Source organism: Microchirus variegatus (genome assembly GCF_963457635.1).
Source record: "Microchirus variegatus genome assembly, chromosome: 14".
NCBI classification, from domain to species: domain Eukaryota; kingdom Metazoa; phylum Chordata; class Actinopteri; order Pleuronectiformes; family Soleidae; genus Microchirus; species Microchirus variegatus.
The window spans coordinates 21,492,744-21,511,050 of NC_139815.1; the positions used below are offsets into that span (position 1 = coordinate 21,492,744).

Below are 18,307 nucleotides of genomic sequence, written 5' to 3' on the forward strand. Positions count from 1 at the left end.
ATCTCTTTTTTGTTATATTTTATTTATTTCATTTATTTATTATTATTTGTGTGTGGGGGGGGGATGTTCACACGTCCACTGACAGTGTGTCGTCCTGAAGGCACAAGGATTCTACATGCAGTTAAATTTAGAAGAGAGAAGCTGCTGTTGTTGAGACCAGACACACTGTCAGAAGTCTGCTGTTGCTGTCTGACCTCGTTTTTTTAGATTTCGCCTCCAGTTTTCGTCCTACAGTCGGTTTATAATACATACAACATTCATCCGTCCATACGTCGTCTTACTGCTTTATCCTCCATGCGGGGGGGTCGCGGGGCCGCTGGCGCAACAATCTACAAATAAACACACCTGCCGTCTCTGAACACCCAGACCTGGTTTGGTTCTGGCAGTAGAGGTCGTGTCTCTGGGCTGAGATCCAACAGACGTAGGGTTTCGGGACCCGTCAGCCCTGAAAATGTGAACATGTCCCGTGTTGTGTGTCATTGTGAAAGACAATCAAGGACAGATCGGAGACAACTCACAACTGACGAATCTGCACGTGCAAAAGCAAGGAGCGTAAATCAACAAATGATGAAGTGAAAGACGAAGTTATCTTAATTTATCTTTGAACGTTTAGTGATCTAAACTGTCATACACAACGCTTTGGACGCCATTGTTTATTTACAGTCTTCGGCTCGCGGGTCCAGACACGCTTCCTCTTAACGTCATCACATCGGTCCAGATGGTTGGTTGGGTTGTGTGACACTGTGTGTAGTCTGTCATATTGTTCAGTCACAGCGCAAGTGGGTCTGTGATTGCCTTAGTGACCGTCTTAACAGAGCGTATAGTCTGACCTCTGTTGAACAGCAGTGTTTATTATAGAATAAATTCAGTCTAGTGGTAGTAAAGGTTCACACACACACACACACACATGGTTTCTCCTTCAGTTGTATTTGTCTTTTTAAGTTGTATCCATGTATGGTACGAATGTTTTTCTCATTTGCATCAGGAATAGTACCAAAGTAACCCTTTTCTTGGTTACCAGAGTAGAATATTACAGTCAGGTTTGAGCTAGAATGCCTCCACCCACGACAGTCAGCTGATTGGGCAACAGAAAAACAAATCTCGTCTTTAATGCTATCAAAAGCAACACACAACCGAAACATGCAGAGAGAGAATAAAGCAGAAAAAAGATTTGGGGAAAAATTAGATTTTAGTAATGTGATATTGGAGAAGAAACTAGCTACAAGATAAATCTAGTAATGATATTTAGTGTCCTTTGTACATTTGTACAAAATGTGATTAACTAAACTGAAACTAAGAAGCTGATGAATCTTTTTGGTTTCAAACACTGGTTTGATATTTGAAGCACATGACGAGCGTCCTCACTTTATTAATGTTATCAGTTTCCTCTTGAAGGAGTATTATTGGATGGGTCTGTAATGCTGATTAATTGGGAGGACATCAGAAAACAAGAGAGGCATCTTTATTTGATTAGTAGAGAACAGCTGTTCCTAGATCAGTGATGGCTTCATCAGTGATTTGAGATGCTGAGACCGCATGCTTGTTCAAAGCAAAGTCACGTCAGTCAATTAAAAAAAAAAAAAAATGATTACAGGATGTACTTGGCCTGGGTTCAAAAAAATATATTTTATGATTCATATTGAACTTCATTTGAAATCTGATATTGATTGAAAACCTCCTTACATGCTCAAATCATGTGAGACTTTTACAAAAACCAGAGACTTAAGACAATGTTTTACCTGAACAAAAATAATATTTTCTAATATTTTGTATGTTTTATAATATCTAATCCTTCCTAATGTCCGTCTACAAAGCCTGTGTTCTCTAAACGCACTTGAACTCGTACAGTACTCGAGCGAAGATGACATGGTTAAAACCAAAGTCGGAGAAAGTGTTTAATCTAATCTTGATATTCCTGTGCACTGATCCCTGTGTTTGTGCAGCCATGGTGAGATGGTAATCAAGAGATGAAGGGGAAATAGTTAAGGCGGGTTAAAGTGGCTCTGTTTCTGAGTGCTTTCAACGGTCTGTTCCCCGATCTTTCTTTAGAGAACAATGTGTCCACAGAAAAAGTGCTGCTCTGACTGCTAAGATGGGAGCCTGATGGTAGCTTTACTCCATCTGTTAATTGAAAGTTTCAGAGTCAAGTCAGCAGATATAATCCCAATCTGTTGGGGATTATATGATACTCATCATTATTAATTTCCATGAAAAACGTATTCTTCTACTAAAGTGTGGAAGATAGCATGAGCTTGCTAGCACCGTTCTCAATTGCTAAACCCAGACAGACCCGTAATGCGTTAACCACTTATTAAAAACCATATTTATTTATACTTAATGACCTTTCATGGCCCACACTTTGGGAAACGCTGCACTACACTTTATTTGTGCTTCATATAAAGACAAACATTTACTTATTTACTTATTCTTGTTTACAGTCATTTACATACGTGACAAAACGTAAACCCTTAAAACTATGGCATTTAAAGGTACAATATGTAGTATTTATGGGTTTATATAACCCAAAATCCACTTTTTTATACATATTATGTGCTCCTGCATTGTCTAGTCGCTGTATAATAGTTTTTGTTTCATTTTCGTAGTGTTTCAAAAAGTCATGTAAAATAACATGACCGCGGACCGCGGTTGCATAGCCACTGTTAGCAGCGAGACGCCATGTTTCTACCGGAGCCTGTAAGGACAAACGCGAGAGAACAAAACAAGCGTCTCTTTACTTGTAGCGGAAGTCCCGCCTCCTCTCTCTCCGCTTCGTCTGCTACGGCCGCGGTAGCTCGCCCTCTCCCTCGCCTCATGAACCTCATCTGCTGACACGGAGAAAGACGATGAGGACGACATTTGACCAGCTGCGGATACCGTAGCGCTCAGGGAAGGGAGGGGGTGAGCAGAGCAGCAGGTCTTTGTTGTAAATTTCAGCCTCTCCTCTAGATGTCACTATAAACTACTTATTTCCCCTTTAAGGTAACGCATTGAGAAAGTATTCTAAAGCATTAATGTAACTACTTTGGGGTCGAGTTATATTTCTCTTTCCCAACCAAGGAAACTGAAATATCTGTGAATGAAAATATAAACTATCTATTGTATATGGAAGTGAATCAAATCAAATCAAATTAGAAATGCAGTCAGATTCTCGATCTAGGGAATAGGAATTGATTTGATTCAGAAAATCAGTGGTGATACCTAGGCTTGGTATATACACTGTATGTTGTTTGTTTATGTTTCTGCCTGCAACAGTAAATCACTCTTCATAGACACCAGGTTATATCTGTACCTAAAAATTATTTGTCTCATATCATCTGAAGGACTGAAGCAGAGACAGATGCAGCACTTCCATCATTTTAGATATAAAAAGGCCAACGATGGTGGAGTTGAATATTGTTCTTTAAAGCTCAGGTATGTAAGGTTTAAAACACCACCAACAGCAGATGACACTTTGATAAAAATCAAACTGATCTACCTGAGTGTTGGCCTAAAACACAAGACATTTTGATGTGTAATGAAACTTCTATTTGGACATTGAAATTCATGTTTATTAAATATTACCTTTACTTTTGACTGTCTTTGTTGCTTTTACCTCTTCCTTTTGTTCATAAACCACTGTCGTGTTCCTGTTCATCACCGCATCCTAGTCTCTGATTGGCCTGGTTGACTACAGTCATCGTAACTCTGATCAAATGTTCCACCTTAAAAACTTTTACCCCCAATCTATCACCCGCTTAGAGGAAATCAGGAGTCCCTCACACATGCTGCTGGGTGTACACAAACGCCACAAGTCAATGCACTGAGATGACATGATATTCAGTCTTAAAATAACTCGGAGTGGAAGCGTTGTTTCCTATAAATAATTCATTTCTAGGTGCAGCGCGCACACAGCAGCATGCCTGAGTCCACAGTGCTCAGGGAGCAGAAAAAAACAAACTGTCAAAATGAGGCTTTGGACTAAATCCTGTTAGATGGCTGCAAAGACGTCCATTGACAAAAACACTCAGCGACATCCCCATTTAATGATGAATGGTATCATCCACTGTCCCCCACTGAAGCCCCCCCCCCCCCCCCCCCCCAAACACACACACTATAACATTCTTAGCACCAGTCCCACCTCCAGTGGTATCGCACGGCAACTGTCGCCTAGCAACCGGGGACATGTTGTTCCGTACTGTGTACACAGTCATAATGCAGCTTTTAAGAGCAGAGCCGAGCCGAGTCGCAGGAGACTGAGGAATAGTTTGCCGGAGAGTGGAGGACGTCAGTGAGATGAGAGCGGGGGCTGCAGCGTGGTAGTGACCGCAGTCTAGTGACGGGGGGGGGAAATGAGGGTCTGTGGACGTCCACACACAAGGCCAGGATGCAGAGTGTGCAGCCTGAAAACTGAAGCCTCGGTGTGGTGTTACACCCTCGAGATGAGAGACTTTTAAGTATTTAACCTTTTGTTTTGAAGGGATAAGGAAACACTTTGCGGTAGACTGCGTGCAGCTACAGCTGGATCGTTGATGTAATTTTGCAGTCTACACAGAAGCTGTCGCAGCAGTAACCTTTGTTCTGGTTTAAGAACTGTTTCTCAAGAGTCTCCTCGACTCTGAAGTGTTAAAATCCTGATGGATGATGGATCGAGGTTCCATCAAACACTAGAGGGAATTTCCTTTCCTCTAATCTCGTATTATGCACGGCATGTGCTGCATGGTATTAAAACAATGGAAATTCACATATTATTGGGTAGAGTTAAGACCTCACATCTCTCACGAGACATCTGAGGGAAGCGGATATAAACAAAAGGGAGAGTGGTAGTGAGTGGCTGTGTATTTAAATAATCATGGGCATTTCAGCCTGGTTTTTATGTTGGAATCAATGTTTCTCCATCGTTAGCACTGAAGACCATTGATTATATTCAGTAACATACTGAGTTTACTTCACTTACCCTCACTCCACCATTGTCTCCATCATCCTGTGTAGATTTTTTATTAAGTGAGCATTTTGCCAAGCGACTTTTCTTGTATCCCTGTTATAGGGGTGGTCAAAATAATATATACACCAGGGCAAATAGCGATAAATAGCGATCATAATAGTCCCTGCCAGCTACGTTAAGAGATGCCCCATCCACATTCAATACGTAGACTTTATGCGCATTGAATAAACAGAGAAATCCTGTACATTTGACACTTCACAGAGGTTTTCTTCAGTTAAACATGGTGATGTGTCACGTTGTGATTGTCTTGCAATACATTGATTATCACAGAAACGGTGTATCGTGATATTATTGGTATCGCATATCGTGAGGTACCCTGTGATTCCCACCCTCTGTGCTGTTTTGAGCATGTTTTTGAATCAGAAGGTGCACAAACATGAACAATCACCCTAGGAACAGCTACGTACCCATCCAGATAGTCTGGTACTGACCAACATTCCAGATCCAGATCATTCTCTGCTGGTTCTCAGGGACTTACACTACCTTTCAAAAGTTTGGGGTCACTTAGAAATGTCCGTAAATTACTTTTTTTCAATGAATATAACATTAAATTAATCAGAAAAACACTCTATACATTGTTAATGTGGTAAACGACTATTCCAGCTGCAAACGTCAGGTTTTTAATGGAACATACACTAGAAATAAAAGTGCTTTTTATAAAGGTTCCACCAAGAACCCTTTTGGAGGGTTCCACCAAGAACCCTTTTAAAACCCTTTATACAAGATAGGGGTTTTAAAGGGTTCTCTGGATTAAAATGGTTCTTACTGGAACCATTAGTGTTACCAAGAACCCTTGAAAAACCCTTTCTTCGGGAAAGGGTTTTTCAGAAGCAAATGGTTCCAGGTAGAACCTCAGCCCTTGTAGAAGGACCCTTTTGGAACCCTTATTTGTTTTTTATTTTTTTTTATTTATTTTTGGGCCTTTTTTTTGCCTTTTTAATGATAGTATAGTGGAGAGAGACAGGAAAAGGGAGGCAGAGAGATGGGGAATGACATGCAGGAAAGACCGCATAGTGCGGGATTCGAACCAGCGTCACCTGCAGCGAGGACTACAGCCTCAGCATATGGGGCAGGTGCTCTACCAACGGAGCCTGGAACCCTTATTTCTAAGAGTGTAGGTGTATTGAGGCCCATTTGTAGCAACCATCTCTCCAGTGTTCTAATGGTACATTGTGTTTGCTAATCACGTTAGAAGGCTATTGGATGATTAGAAAACCCTTGAAAACCCTTGTGCAATGATGTTAGCACAGCTGAAAACAGTTTAGCTGGTTCTTTGACGAAAGCAAAGTTTGAAGGGCAAAATGATTATTTTGAATAAAAATCATCATCCTCTTGACTATATTTTCTATTTATTTTGCAACTCTTTTGATGAATAAAAGTGTGACTTTTAATGAAAAAACACCAAAAAATCGTATAGGTGACCCCAAACTTTATGTCTGTCTGTTGCTGCTTTTTGTCATGTGTTTTTGGATGTGTGCCAGCAGGGTAATGCTAGGAACTATCCATCAGTCCATTGGCCACGCTAGCGTGTGAGCAGCTTATTTGTCTCTGTGGTCACTGGCTCACTGCTCTGTCCCCTGACTTCTCTTCTCTGACCTGGAGCCAGCCAGGACAGTCTGTCTGTCAGTGTCCTTACACTCAAATATCACATCGTAGTCATTACAATAAAACCTTTTTCCATCTTCTGTCCGTTCTCCAACCCACAAATGAGGGTGAATGCCTGAATAAATAAGTTTTATTGCAATAATATTGTTAATCATAGTTATACCGGTCTCGATAATTGTGACATGAGATTTCACTGTCGTCCCATGCCTAAAGCAGGCCAATGTCTGTTTACATTAATGAGGACAGATCAGCCGTTAACCCTCTCTTGCCCCGACAGGCTGGATTAGATGCATGTGATTACTGATGTGTGATTATCGCGTCTGTGTGTGGGTCAGATTATAAACGATATATCACATTAGTGACTGTCGGCGAGCGAGGCAGGAGTGTGTGCATCGCAGCAGATTTATTGAGATATCAGTCGCTGATGCTGTGCCGCCTGTGTTCGGCTAAATGGGACGATGATGCTTAATGTTGTGGAACTGTTGTAATGGCTATGATGATGATCGCGTTTGCGTGTGTTTGTGCGCGTGCGTGTGACTAGACGACGCGTTGTTCGCTCGCTCAATTAATCACACGCTCCAGTAGCACGTTTGTGTGTCTGTAGCGTGTTCACAGAAGAATCAATACCGGTGGAAACGATGGCAAGGCATCAGAGCACTGAGCTCAATAAGGCAATAGATTAATGACCCATCATTATAAAATAATGTCTAATAACGAGATAAAGTGATTAACATATTCTTAAAATGTCTTCGACTTTAATCAGGGACAGATTTTATTAGGCAAGACACAGCATGAGTAAAGATATATATACAATATACAACAATTTGTAGTTATTTTAAGGTAAATTCAAAAGGTTCATTCCATATTTCTTGTTCAACACCACGTTGTCCTTGTGTTTCTGCTGGCAGCCAGGTTTTCACTAAGAGTGAGCATCTGTGTCTCAAGCTCAGTGAGGGGCTGACTTTCTGACATATACCCACACTTCAAGAAACCTGGACTGTCCCTTTAACCTGGACTATTAGTAGTTGAAGACGGGACCAACACCATTCGTTTCTTTTTATTGATCAATAACTCCATTATAACCTTTCAACGTAAGGTAACTGAGAGAAATCCAGAATTTTGCTCCTCCTGTTTCACACTCAGGTGTTTCTACAGAGATCGCAGCAACTGTAGATCTACTGAAAGCCTGATCAGTAAGTGTTAGATTATTCTGGATTTTACAACATTCTTTTTTTAAAAACAGTGATTAGTGGACGAACGCTGTTGTTCTGTTGTCCCTTATCTACGGTGGCCCTGAGGTGCAAAACACAAACACAAATCACAAAACACAACACAAATCAAAAACACAAACACAAACGCAAATCAAAAAACATAAACGCAAGTTAATGTTTTCGTGTTTTCTGCTTTTGTGTTTGTGTTGTGTGATTTGTTTTTCCGTTTTGAGTTAATGTTTTTGTTCTGCATTTGTGTTTGCGTTGTGAGTAAATGTTTTCATGCGTTTTCTGCTTTTGTGTTTGCGTTGTGAGTTAATGTTTTCGTGTTTTCTGCTTTTGTGTTTGTGTGATTTGTGTTTCCGTTTTGAGTTAATCTTTTTGTGTTTTTTGATTTGCGTTTGTGTTTTGCACCTCAGGGCCACCGTACTTATCCCCTCATCACTGTGTGCGTGTGTCCATCCTTCTAGCATAGTTGCATAAGCGGCTTGAAGACAGTGCAGATTACATAAGGCTTACCCTGTATGCTGGTGTCTTTGTGTGTACGTGGAGTCTGAGAACTTCTTGTGTGTGTGTGTGTGTGTGTGTGTGTGTGTGTGTGTGTGTGTGTGTGTGTGTGTGTGTGTGTGTGTGTGTGTGTGTGTGTGTGTGTGTGTGTGTGTGAGAGTGAGACAGGGACGGGGAAGACAAGGTCATGCTGAAACATCTGTTTGCTCCTTTCTCTCTAATTAACTAAATGTCCGCTGTTGTGTCAGTCAAAGCAGCGCTTGTTAAAGTCCAAGGGGATGAAATAAACTCTGACTTTGAAAGTGATCCGACGCTTGTGTTCAGACATCGGCAAACACGGCAGTAACAACAACACAGCTGAGACAAATCTGTTGACCCGTGTAGAGTTACATTTTAAACCAACTCCGGTCTGTTTAGCGGCCTTAAGTTTGCTGTTTTTTTTATTTATTTTTTTATTCTTGTGTAAATAAATGATACTGTTGCTTCAGGCTGGTAGAACGCTACAGCCATGTATTCTAGGGATACATTCAGTGGTGTTTGTGTGTTCTCCTTCAGTGTGTCTGGGTTAATAAAACAAAAAGAATAAAGTATTTTAAATGCTCTGGTGTTGCTTCAAATATAAGTTATTCCTCTCCTCACACAGGCACTAAATACGTACACTGCCATTTCTTTTGGTGTTTTCCATTCAAAGTCACACTTTTATTCATAAAAAGAGTTGAAAAATGAATAGAAAATATAGTCAAGACATTGACAAGATTATAAATAATGATTTTCTTAATTTAACATAATTGCACAAGGGTTTTCTCATCATCCAATAGCCTTCTAACGTGATTAGCAAACACAATGTACCATTAGAACACTGGAGAGATTGTTGCTGGAAATGGGCCTCTATACACCTATGTACATATTCCATTAAAAACCTTTGCAGCTAGAATAGTCGTTTTACAATTAACAATTAACAATGTATAGAGTGTATTTCTGATTCATTTAATGTTATATTCAGCGAAAAATTTACGGACGTTTCTAAGTGAGCCGTCCTTTAAACGGTACGGTTTCTGCTCATCCCTGACTCTGCTGTGGTGCGTTTTTTCGCAGGTGAACCAGGAGAATGTGGTGAAGGTGGGTCACAGGCAGGTGGTCAACATGATCCGACAGGGAGGAAACCGGCTCCTCATCAAGGTCGTGACAGTGAGTCGGAATCTGGACCCAGAGGACACGGCGCGCAAAAAAGGTACGACAGATGTGCGGACATGAAGTGTTTTCCTGGCACCTCCCTGTACAGTCACACCTTTTAGTGACTCAGCTGTACTCACCCTGATCACAGTGACACACACACACACACACACACACACACGTCAGAAATGAGGCTGAGCATCAGAGTTTTCTCGGAAGTGAATCACTCGGCTGAGGTGATTTGCAGCTGCTCAGCTCATAATCGGCTCGAATGATTTGAACATCAGAAGGTGTTTGGAGATTATTTATGCTCTGTGAAAGTTTTTATGAACAGTATGTGCCTTCATGTTCATACAATCAGAGCAGGGCTGAAACAGTGACCTGATTAATCGATTATCAATCAATTTCTAAATGGGTCGACTATTTAGCTAATCGATTATTTATATTGAGTGGTTTTTTTTAGGAATTAAGACAAGTTTCTCTGATTTATTTGAAATCATTTAAACTGAATCATTTTGGTTTGTGGACAAAACGAGACATTCGAGTACATCATCATTTCCATGTTTGACAAACACCGATCAACCTTTTTCAACATTTTATGGACCAAATGACGACTTGATTAATAGTCGAGAGATTAATCGAGGATGAAAATCATCATTAGTTGCAGCTCTAAATCTAAATCACGTTTTCCCCCTTTGTGCCCAATACAAACAAAACAGGAAACCACTTCAACAAACTCCATGACTTTCTTTCACATGACACCTTGTCATTCCCCAAAAAAAGCATAGTCCAACATGTTTGAAATGGGGTTGGATGAGATGATTACACTAGACATGGTCAATACATTGTCTTACAGGGGACTGCACTCCCATGTACAGAGAAACAGTGGGGGTGAACAGGCAGGAACACAGTAAAACATCAAGAAAAACAAATAATAGCCACTTACCAAAACACTCACATAGCAGAACCTGTGCCAGCTTAATTTTATAGTATCTTTAGAAGATGTTTTAATGTTTTTTTTCTCACCATTAGGCAGTTTATTCTCAATGGAAACTGAAGTTTGTCGACAAAATGTACCCTCAGCTGCTTCTCAGCAGAGGGAGCACACAGAGAGCACTCACCTGTTTGTGCTGACTATGTACAAGTACCCCTCGTCCATCCCTATTTTAAAATCCTGACCTATGCATGTAACTTAATGAAAAAGGAGGGAGGGTGGTTAACTGTACTTTGTGGTCAAATCTATGAGAAAATAAGCAAGACCTCCACCAAGGCCATTCATTTTCTCACAGTGCCAATACACTCTCCTGTTCCCAAGGTAGAGTATTAGTATTTATCAATAATTCATTAAATGTATTCTGCTAAATAGCAACAGAACACGGACGTAACCAGCTGTAGCCGTGCAGTCGACCACTATCAGCCGCTTCCTCCTCCACAAAAGAGACGATTTCCACCAATTCTGTGCGATTCTTTCTTATAAACAGACTCAGTTTCTTTCACAATCTTCTGATGTCCATGTCATAATGTGGTGCTGTTGTTCACCACATGTGAGTATTGCTTTATTTGTAAAGTCCAAATCAAAATGTAACCTCACAGAAAATGCTCCGTGTTCCTCATCTTGATGCAGGTTTGCAGCTCATCATCCGAGATTTTGCTTGAATAGTAATAACGACTTTATTCTCGTAATATTGCAACTTTATTCTTGAAAGATTAAAAATATTTCTTCAGTTTGGCACTCATTTTTTAAAAATGTCTTGCTTTTTTAAAAAACATTGCTCAGAGGTAATAAACTTTACATGAGTGCTTTGGTCACATCACTCTGACTCTGTTTCCCTCAGCTCCTCCACCACCAAAGAGAGCCCCCACCACTGCCCTGTCAATGCGCTCCAAGTCCATGACCTCTGAACTGGAGGAACTCGGTAAGAGCATCCTGGTTTTCTTTTTCCTCTCCTTCTCATCAGGATGACGGTGTCTAACAGCACCTCTCTCTGTTTTTTTCCTGTTCCCGTGTGTCTTATTCTCTTTGATTGGTTAATGTCTCTATAGTGGATAAAGGTAAGCAGTTGATACTGCGCAACCTTTCGCTGCACATTTTTCACCCGACTGCAACATCCATCGGCTCGCAGTGTCTGAATGACGTCTCTGCTCCATCACTTGATGTTCATGTTTGCTTTAGTTTGGCTCATTAAGAGAAGATGCCATTTTTTCTGTGTCCGGTCTCATTATGCATGAAGCACATGAGCTTCAAAGATTGCCGCTGCACACGTGAGCTGCTGCTGCTGCTGCTGCTGCTGCTGCTGCATCAAGCAAATAATGTTACTATGACAACATTCCTGTTTTTCTTTATTGTTTTATTTGTATTTTTGTGTGTGTGATGAGTACAATGATTATCTGCCCTAAAAGTGCTGTGTGCACACGGGCGTCGACTTAAAGGGGAAATAAGTAGTTTATAGTGCCATCTAGAGGAGAGGCTGAACTTTACAACAAAGACCTGCTGCTCTGCTCACCCTCTCCCTTCCCTGAGCGATACGGTATCCGCAGCTGGTCAAATGTCGTCCTCGTCGTCTTTCTCCGTGTCAGCAGATGAGGTTCGTGAGGCGAGGGAGAGGGCGAGCTACCGCGGCCGTAGCAGACGAAGCGGAGAGAGAGGAGGCGGGACTTCCGCTACAAGTAAAGAGACGCTTGATTTGTTCTCTCGCGTTTGTCCTTACAGGCTCCGGTAGAAACATGGCGTCTCGCTGCTAACAGTGGCTATGCAACCGCGGTCCGCGGTCATGTTATTTTACATGACTTTTTGAAACACTACGAAAATGAAACAAAAACTATTATACAGCAACTAGACAATGCAGGAGCACATAATATGTATAAAAAAGTGGATTTTGGGTTATATAAACTCATAAATACTACATATTGTACCTTTAATGTGAAATATTTGGGGGGGGGGGGGGCAGCAGAGCATTAAACTAAATAAGCTTCATTGTCACATCAGGGAATGAACATGTTTATTTTTCTATGTTTTTCTCTTGTCTGCTAGTGACTAGTGAATGTGAGGCTGATTAAGAACAAATATGATCAGTTGTTTGTTCCGTCACTTACAGAGACAAACACGAGTAACAAAGATAGAAGCTTGAACTGGAGTTACCTCTAATCATCGAGTCTAGACGAGCTTGTTTTGTAAATAAATCACAGACGTGAGAAACTGTTTTGTTTGAACGAAGCGGCAACAAATCAAATTGATCAGATTGACCTTAATTAACGCCGCGCTTCCTGCTCTGTGAATATTGCACTTGTCATCGAGATGACATTAAACATAACAAAATATATTATGCAGCTATAATATCTGTTGACTTTCTCCTGTATATAAATATTTGCCTTCCCCGTTTCAGTCGGAAAAAATAGATAATTTGATGCATCATAATTCTCTTTCTTGAATTATGAATCTATGCGTAAAATCAACAGAACCATCTCATCCTCCTGTAACAAGCTGCCACGTGCTCTTTGGCACTGAAGCTGTGGAATAGTATCAATATTAAATACATTATATTATGAATAATACATTACTAATACATTACACACATTGTGTTAATTTGAGTGGTTATTGATTGATTTACCATCAAAATCAGCTCGGGGATACTCTTCCTGTCACACTCTCATTTCTCGTTTCAGTGGCACTGTTCTTAATATTTTCTATGGTGCGAACGTTTGGTAATGACCAAAGGAATGAGTTTTGCAAATACAGATGGCCCGAAATGAGTTCCCTCCCCAGGGTAGGAAGAGATAGGAGGAGGGGCTCAGAGTAGAATCACGTGGGTTAACCCTAAAGCCCAATTTATACTTCTGCGTAAAGTGCTCTGCGTCGATGCAGAACCTGTAGAAGAGCCTCTACGTAGTCTCCGACTGCACGAAATATTTTTTGAGTGTCCGTCACTCCGTCAAGGGACAACGGAGACGGCAAGAGCTGCGATTGGTCCTCAGGACAGGCTGAGCGAAGCTGCTCTGTGCCGGCTCACAGTGAGCACCGAGCGTCAACAGAGGCGGGGCTCATCCCCGCCGGTAACGCCGCTGCCAAACTATAAATACGTGATATCTTAACACACACAGCACATGTTTAGACTCTAAATGGCCAATTTCTCGCCTCAAATGATCTTAAAACTGCGTTCCGTGACGCAGAAAAGTGAGAAACGGCTACAGTTTCAACAACAACAGTATTTCTCTCTCGACGCCATTGCTCACTGTAGCCAGAAGCACAACAACCTTGCGCAGCGACCCCTACTGATCGGGCGGGAAATTGCAGCGCGTGTCCGTCACCACGACGCAGAAGTAAAAAGGCTCGAGGCGTCTCCGTGGTGACGCAGACGGATAACGCATACGCACGTTGAGAGGAACTAGTTGTGGTAAATCTGGTTAGGACGCCTCACTGGGGAGGTGCGTCGGGCATGTCCTACCAGGAGGAGCCCTCATGGCCGACTCAGGACACGCTGGAGGGATCATATCTCTCAGCTGGCCTGGGAACGCCTTGGGCCCCCCCCCCCCCCCCCGGAGGAGCTGGCAGAAGTGACTGGGGAGAGGGTGGTCTGTGCTAAGGCTGAAGCCCCCGTGATCTGAATCCGGATACGCGGAAGACAACGGAACGGATGCAAAAATGTTTTTTTTATGGTGTTATTCAGGCTATGTTTCTCCTCTGTTGAGAGCAAACCATGAACAATAATCCTGTATTTAAACACTGTTTCCTCAGAAATATGTTGTTCCATCTGTTTTGAGAAAAGATCGTGGACATGAATGCGTCTGATTATTTAAAGGTCTAGTATGTAGGAATTAGTGACACTTAATGGCGAGACTGCAGACTGTAGGAAAACGACTGAAACAATCTAGTTTTTCTTCTTTTGCATCGTAAGCTTCCACCGCAAAACATGAAAACGTATGTAGGAACATGGCGGCACAAGACGCCGGCCTCTGTAAAGCAAAGGCTTCGCCTGAAATACATGTAAAACATCAAGGCTACAAAAAACATTATTTCAAAGCGATTTCACCACGATATACAAACATACTTTGGCTAGTGTGTCGTAGTAAGTATCAGGCTGACAGAGTTCACTTAGTGTAAAGGAGAGATGAAACGGTGGATAAAGGGATGAGTGACGGAGGAGGGAAGCGACTTGAGTTGCAGGAGAAATAAGTGCGGTCAGCTTGTTTTTCCGATCTGCTTACATGGCACATTTACATTTCAGTCTTTACACCGTTTTGACTTGTAAAAGTGCTGCCTTCATATTTACATTTTAATATGCTCATGCTGCTGGAGCACACATTTAAATAGATGATAAAATACAGAGGCTGAAACTGGAAAAATAAAATCAGAGGGTTTGTGTCCAAGAAAAAAAAAAAAAAAAGGTTTGAGTCTTGTTTTTATTCTTCTGTTGTTTCCTAAGCCACTCTAAGGAAAAAGAAAGGTGGTAAGTTGCTGTGGGCATGTTTACTGTTGATTCCAGTGATCGGTTCATGTTACGCACTCTCATCCCAAACTCACTGTGATTCACTGACACTTTCTTTGATTTCATATCTATAATGTTTTGTCTCGCCAGCTCATTTGGCTTTTTCCAGTCGAACCACGTTGTGTCTGATGGCACATTTGCATGCGTTTTTTGTGTTTTAAATGTTGTCGCATGCTTTAATGTTCTTGTGGCGTCGAACGCAGCCACGTCGAAGCTCCTCTGTTGCCTCTGTGTTGTTCCCACTCTTTTCTCTGGGCTCATATACAGTATGTTCCTGTTCTGATGATGAGTAATCCTATGACAATTAAATGAATGACTGTCCTTGGAGTGTTTTCTATACGTTTCAAGGCAGGAAGACCCACAATCTATATCCGTGGAAGATTTTTTCAGCTTTAAAATCCAGTGTGCATGCGTGTGTTTTTATGACCAAATAATATTGTGTTTGTTCATTTTACTTGACCAAAAGTGAAACATACTTTTACTGTCATGTTTCTTTTCTTAGTTTGTTTTTCTCTCCTATTTTCTGTCTTCTGTGTCACTGTAGGCTTATGTGACTGTGTGTATTTGTGTGTGCGTACGTGTCTGTGTGTGAGGAGTTGGGAGGTTTATTCCAGGAAATGCTTTACTCAGAGATTGCCCTGGGTTTCCATGGCAACCGTGTTGCATGTTGTCCAAAATGCTGTAGCTGTGCAGGTTGCAGAGAGAGGAAATTGACTTTTGCGGGAAATGTATTGTTGTTGTTGTTGTTTTCTGTTTTGTGTATGTGCTGTGCTTGTGTATTTTGTATTTTGTTTTCGCTGTAAACATAGAGAAGGTCATTGATGCTCCTTTCCTCCCCTTTCCTCCCTCTCCCACTCCTCTCCTCTGTGTGTAGATGCGCAGAAGAAGAGGATTGTTTTCCAAGTCACTCTAAGTAATCACTGCCTTAATGCATGGAAGCTTTTCTAAAGCATTTGATGCAGGGTTGATACAGGATGGCCCCGTTCAGACCTGGCGTCCAAATCGGTATTGCGTGATTCAAAAGTGTTTCGAATGCGTCACAAATGCGTCACAAAAAGCACATTTGGAGGTGGTTGAAGCACTCACGTGGCCACGTGCTTCTTCTAGTATGTGAAGGCATGTACTTTCTTTTAACGTTGCATCCGTTCACTCACTCGCTCTGGTAAAAAATAGGACCTCAAACAGTTTTTCCATCTGTGTGTAACAGCATACAGTGTGGGAGACGAAAGATATGTGTCACTTCACACAGACCACTCAGTGATCACATGTTTATTTGATATGTGACATGTATGAGAACAGCCTCATATCCATGAATTTTTATGAAATCCATGAAAGTATTGACCTGCACAGCGGCAAATTCGAATAATAGAGGACAGTGCTGCTCTCTCCAGAGCTACGCACAAATTCTCTGCGATTCCATTCTGAATAAAGCTACATCGTTACATCTCTTTTGTCTCCTACATCAAGCCTGAGATTGAGACTGAGATTGATTCACAAATATGACAATTTCTGTCATTGTTGATTACACATGCAAAACGGTATTAGTGTGCATGCATGCTGTTTGAGAGGGCACTCACATTCAGATGCAGGACACAGTCGGATTTGTAATAACTAGGATTTGAATTGGATTTGCGCAATCTGTCCGACAATCTGAAAGTGTAAAAAAGCCATGTTGAGGAGCGTTGTCCACTTCTGATCGGATCTCTCAGGATAGATGTTGACACCAGGTCAGAACAGGGCCAAAGAGGCTAGGTCTGGGTTAGCATGTAGCTTCTCTGACCAAAACCCTGCAGGTGAACTCGATTTATCTGATGCATCATCACACACCAGAGGGAAGTTCGGTTCTGCCAAGTTTGCCGTTGACACCTTTCCCCGAAAGAAAGATAAGAAAAGACTGGCGGCAAACTTGAGGAACTTCACCTTCATCTCTCATTTTACAACGAATAAGGACATGACTCTACAAGTTGGATGGTGCTGCTGAGTCGGCTGTTTTTAAAAGAACTTGCACGGCTTCCCAGGCTGGACATAGACACACACAGCATTTCATCGTCCATGTCCTCCTGTCTGTAACCCTCACCCACCCTCAAAACCTGTTTCAGTGTTTTCTGTGTCAGTTTCATTGCAGCTCAGGGTGGAAACATAGGGAGGAGGCACAGTGAATGATTAGCTTGCGTTTGGCCCATGAGAACTTTACAGCCTTTTTTTACACACTTGCACACATACACTCACACTTTGTTTACGTTGTTTACGGATTGCGCGCATTCGTGTTGTCTTGCAGACAAAGTTGAAGAGATGACACATGCCCAGAAGAGCTCACCGGTCGACATGAAGATCGCTACGATCAAACCACGCCCCTCCAGTCGCTGCTTGGTTACGTCTGCCGATATGAACGTAAGTGAGCAGAACTGAACTTTATTATGTTTTAATATGAGGGTGTTGATGAGTTAACTAATAAAATGTTGTATTCCCCGATGTTTCATTAACAAAACTGTGGTTTGCAGTCCATGTATCATGATCGCCAGGGAGTAGCAGTGGTTCCACCTTCTGTGCCAGGAGCCTTCCTGGGGATACCTGAGAAGGGCACGATAAAAAAGCAAAAATCAATAGGTATGATTTATATATCCGGTCATTTTGTTTTGAACTGCATGTCCTGCATTTTAGTGCTTTTAGCTTGTCGTAATATTCTACTAATGCTTTGTGGATTTGCTCCAGCAAAAATGAAGCTAATTATAGATAAATTAGAATGATCCAGTCAGCAAAGTGTGCTTTGAGGCGATAATATTGGAGGTCATTAAGCATATGCTGAAACCTCATTCTCAGAGCTGAACTGGAGGGACATGGTGCAGGCTAATGTTACTCACAGCTCTTTTGATGTGCAGTGCCATCATTATTATTACAATAAAAAAAAAAGCACCTGCATATTTCACAATAACTGCACCGAAAGCACATTTAGCATGTTCTTGTATTATGGTCAGCTGGGAAAATGTAAAACAAGCCAAGTGGTCTATTCTGAGCACTAAATAGCGTTCTTCATTGAGTAATAGCCCCGAGCAGCCCCCAGCACATATTCCCCAACCTCTACAGTTGAACCACTACATAACTACATGTACAATAAAAGGAGGCATGTTACTTAATTGGCTAAAGAAAATCATAAATGGACACAAACTCTTCTTTAGATAGACTGAAGCTTTTTTTTTTTTTTTTTTATAAATCTCTAAATTATGAAAATGTCTCCAACCGATTTTTGTCTTTTAATTATTATCGTAGTAATCGACCCTATCAGAATATTCACTGCTCCCTTAAATACTCCAGGTTTTCCCTTCTGAATTATATGATCTGAGGCCTTT

The 18,307-nt window shown here is 41.5% G+C and overlaps 1 protein-coding gene across 1 annotated transcript in view; it reads left to right on the top strand.

Moving 5' to 3' along the window:
* Window positions 1-18,307, top strand: part of LOC310936599 (SH3 and multiple ankyrin repeat domains protein 2-like) — a gene marked incomplete at its 3' end in the record, with an annotated part of 136,329 nt that overhangs the window by 104,228 nt on the left and 13,794 nt on the right. The window contains exons 16-21 of the mRNA XM_083900677.1: window positions 9,400-9,535; window positions 11,313-11,393; window positions 14,898-14,921; window positions 15,835-15,873; window positions 17,239-17,351; window positions 17,462-17,567. Coding sequence (XP_083756803.1) covers window positions 9,400-9,535; window positions 11,313-11,393; window positions 14,898-14,921; window positions 15,835-15,873; window positions 17,239-17,351; window positions 17,462-17,567 — 499 coding nt within the window. The remainder of the gene's footprint in view (window positions 1-9,399; window positions 9,536-11,312; window positions 11,394-14,897; window positions 14,922-15,834; window positions 15,874-17,238; window positions 17,352-17,461; window positions 17,568-18,307) is intronic.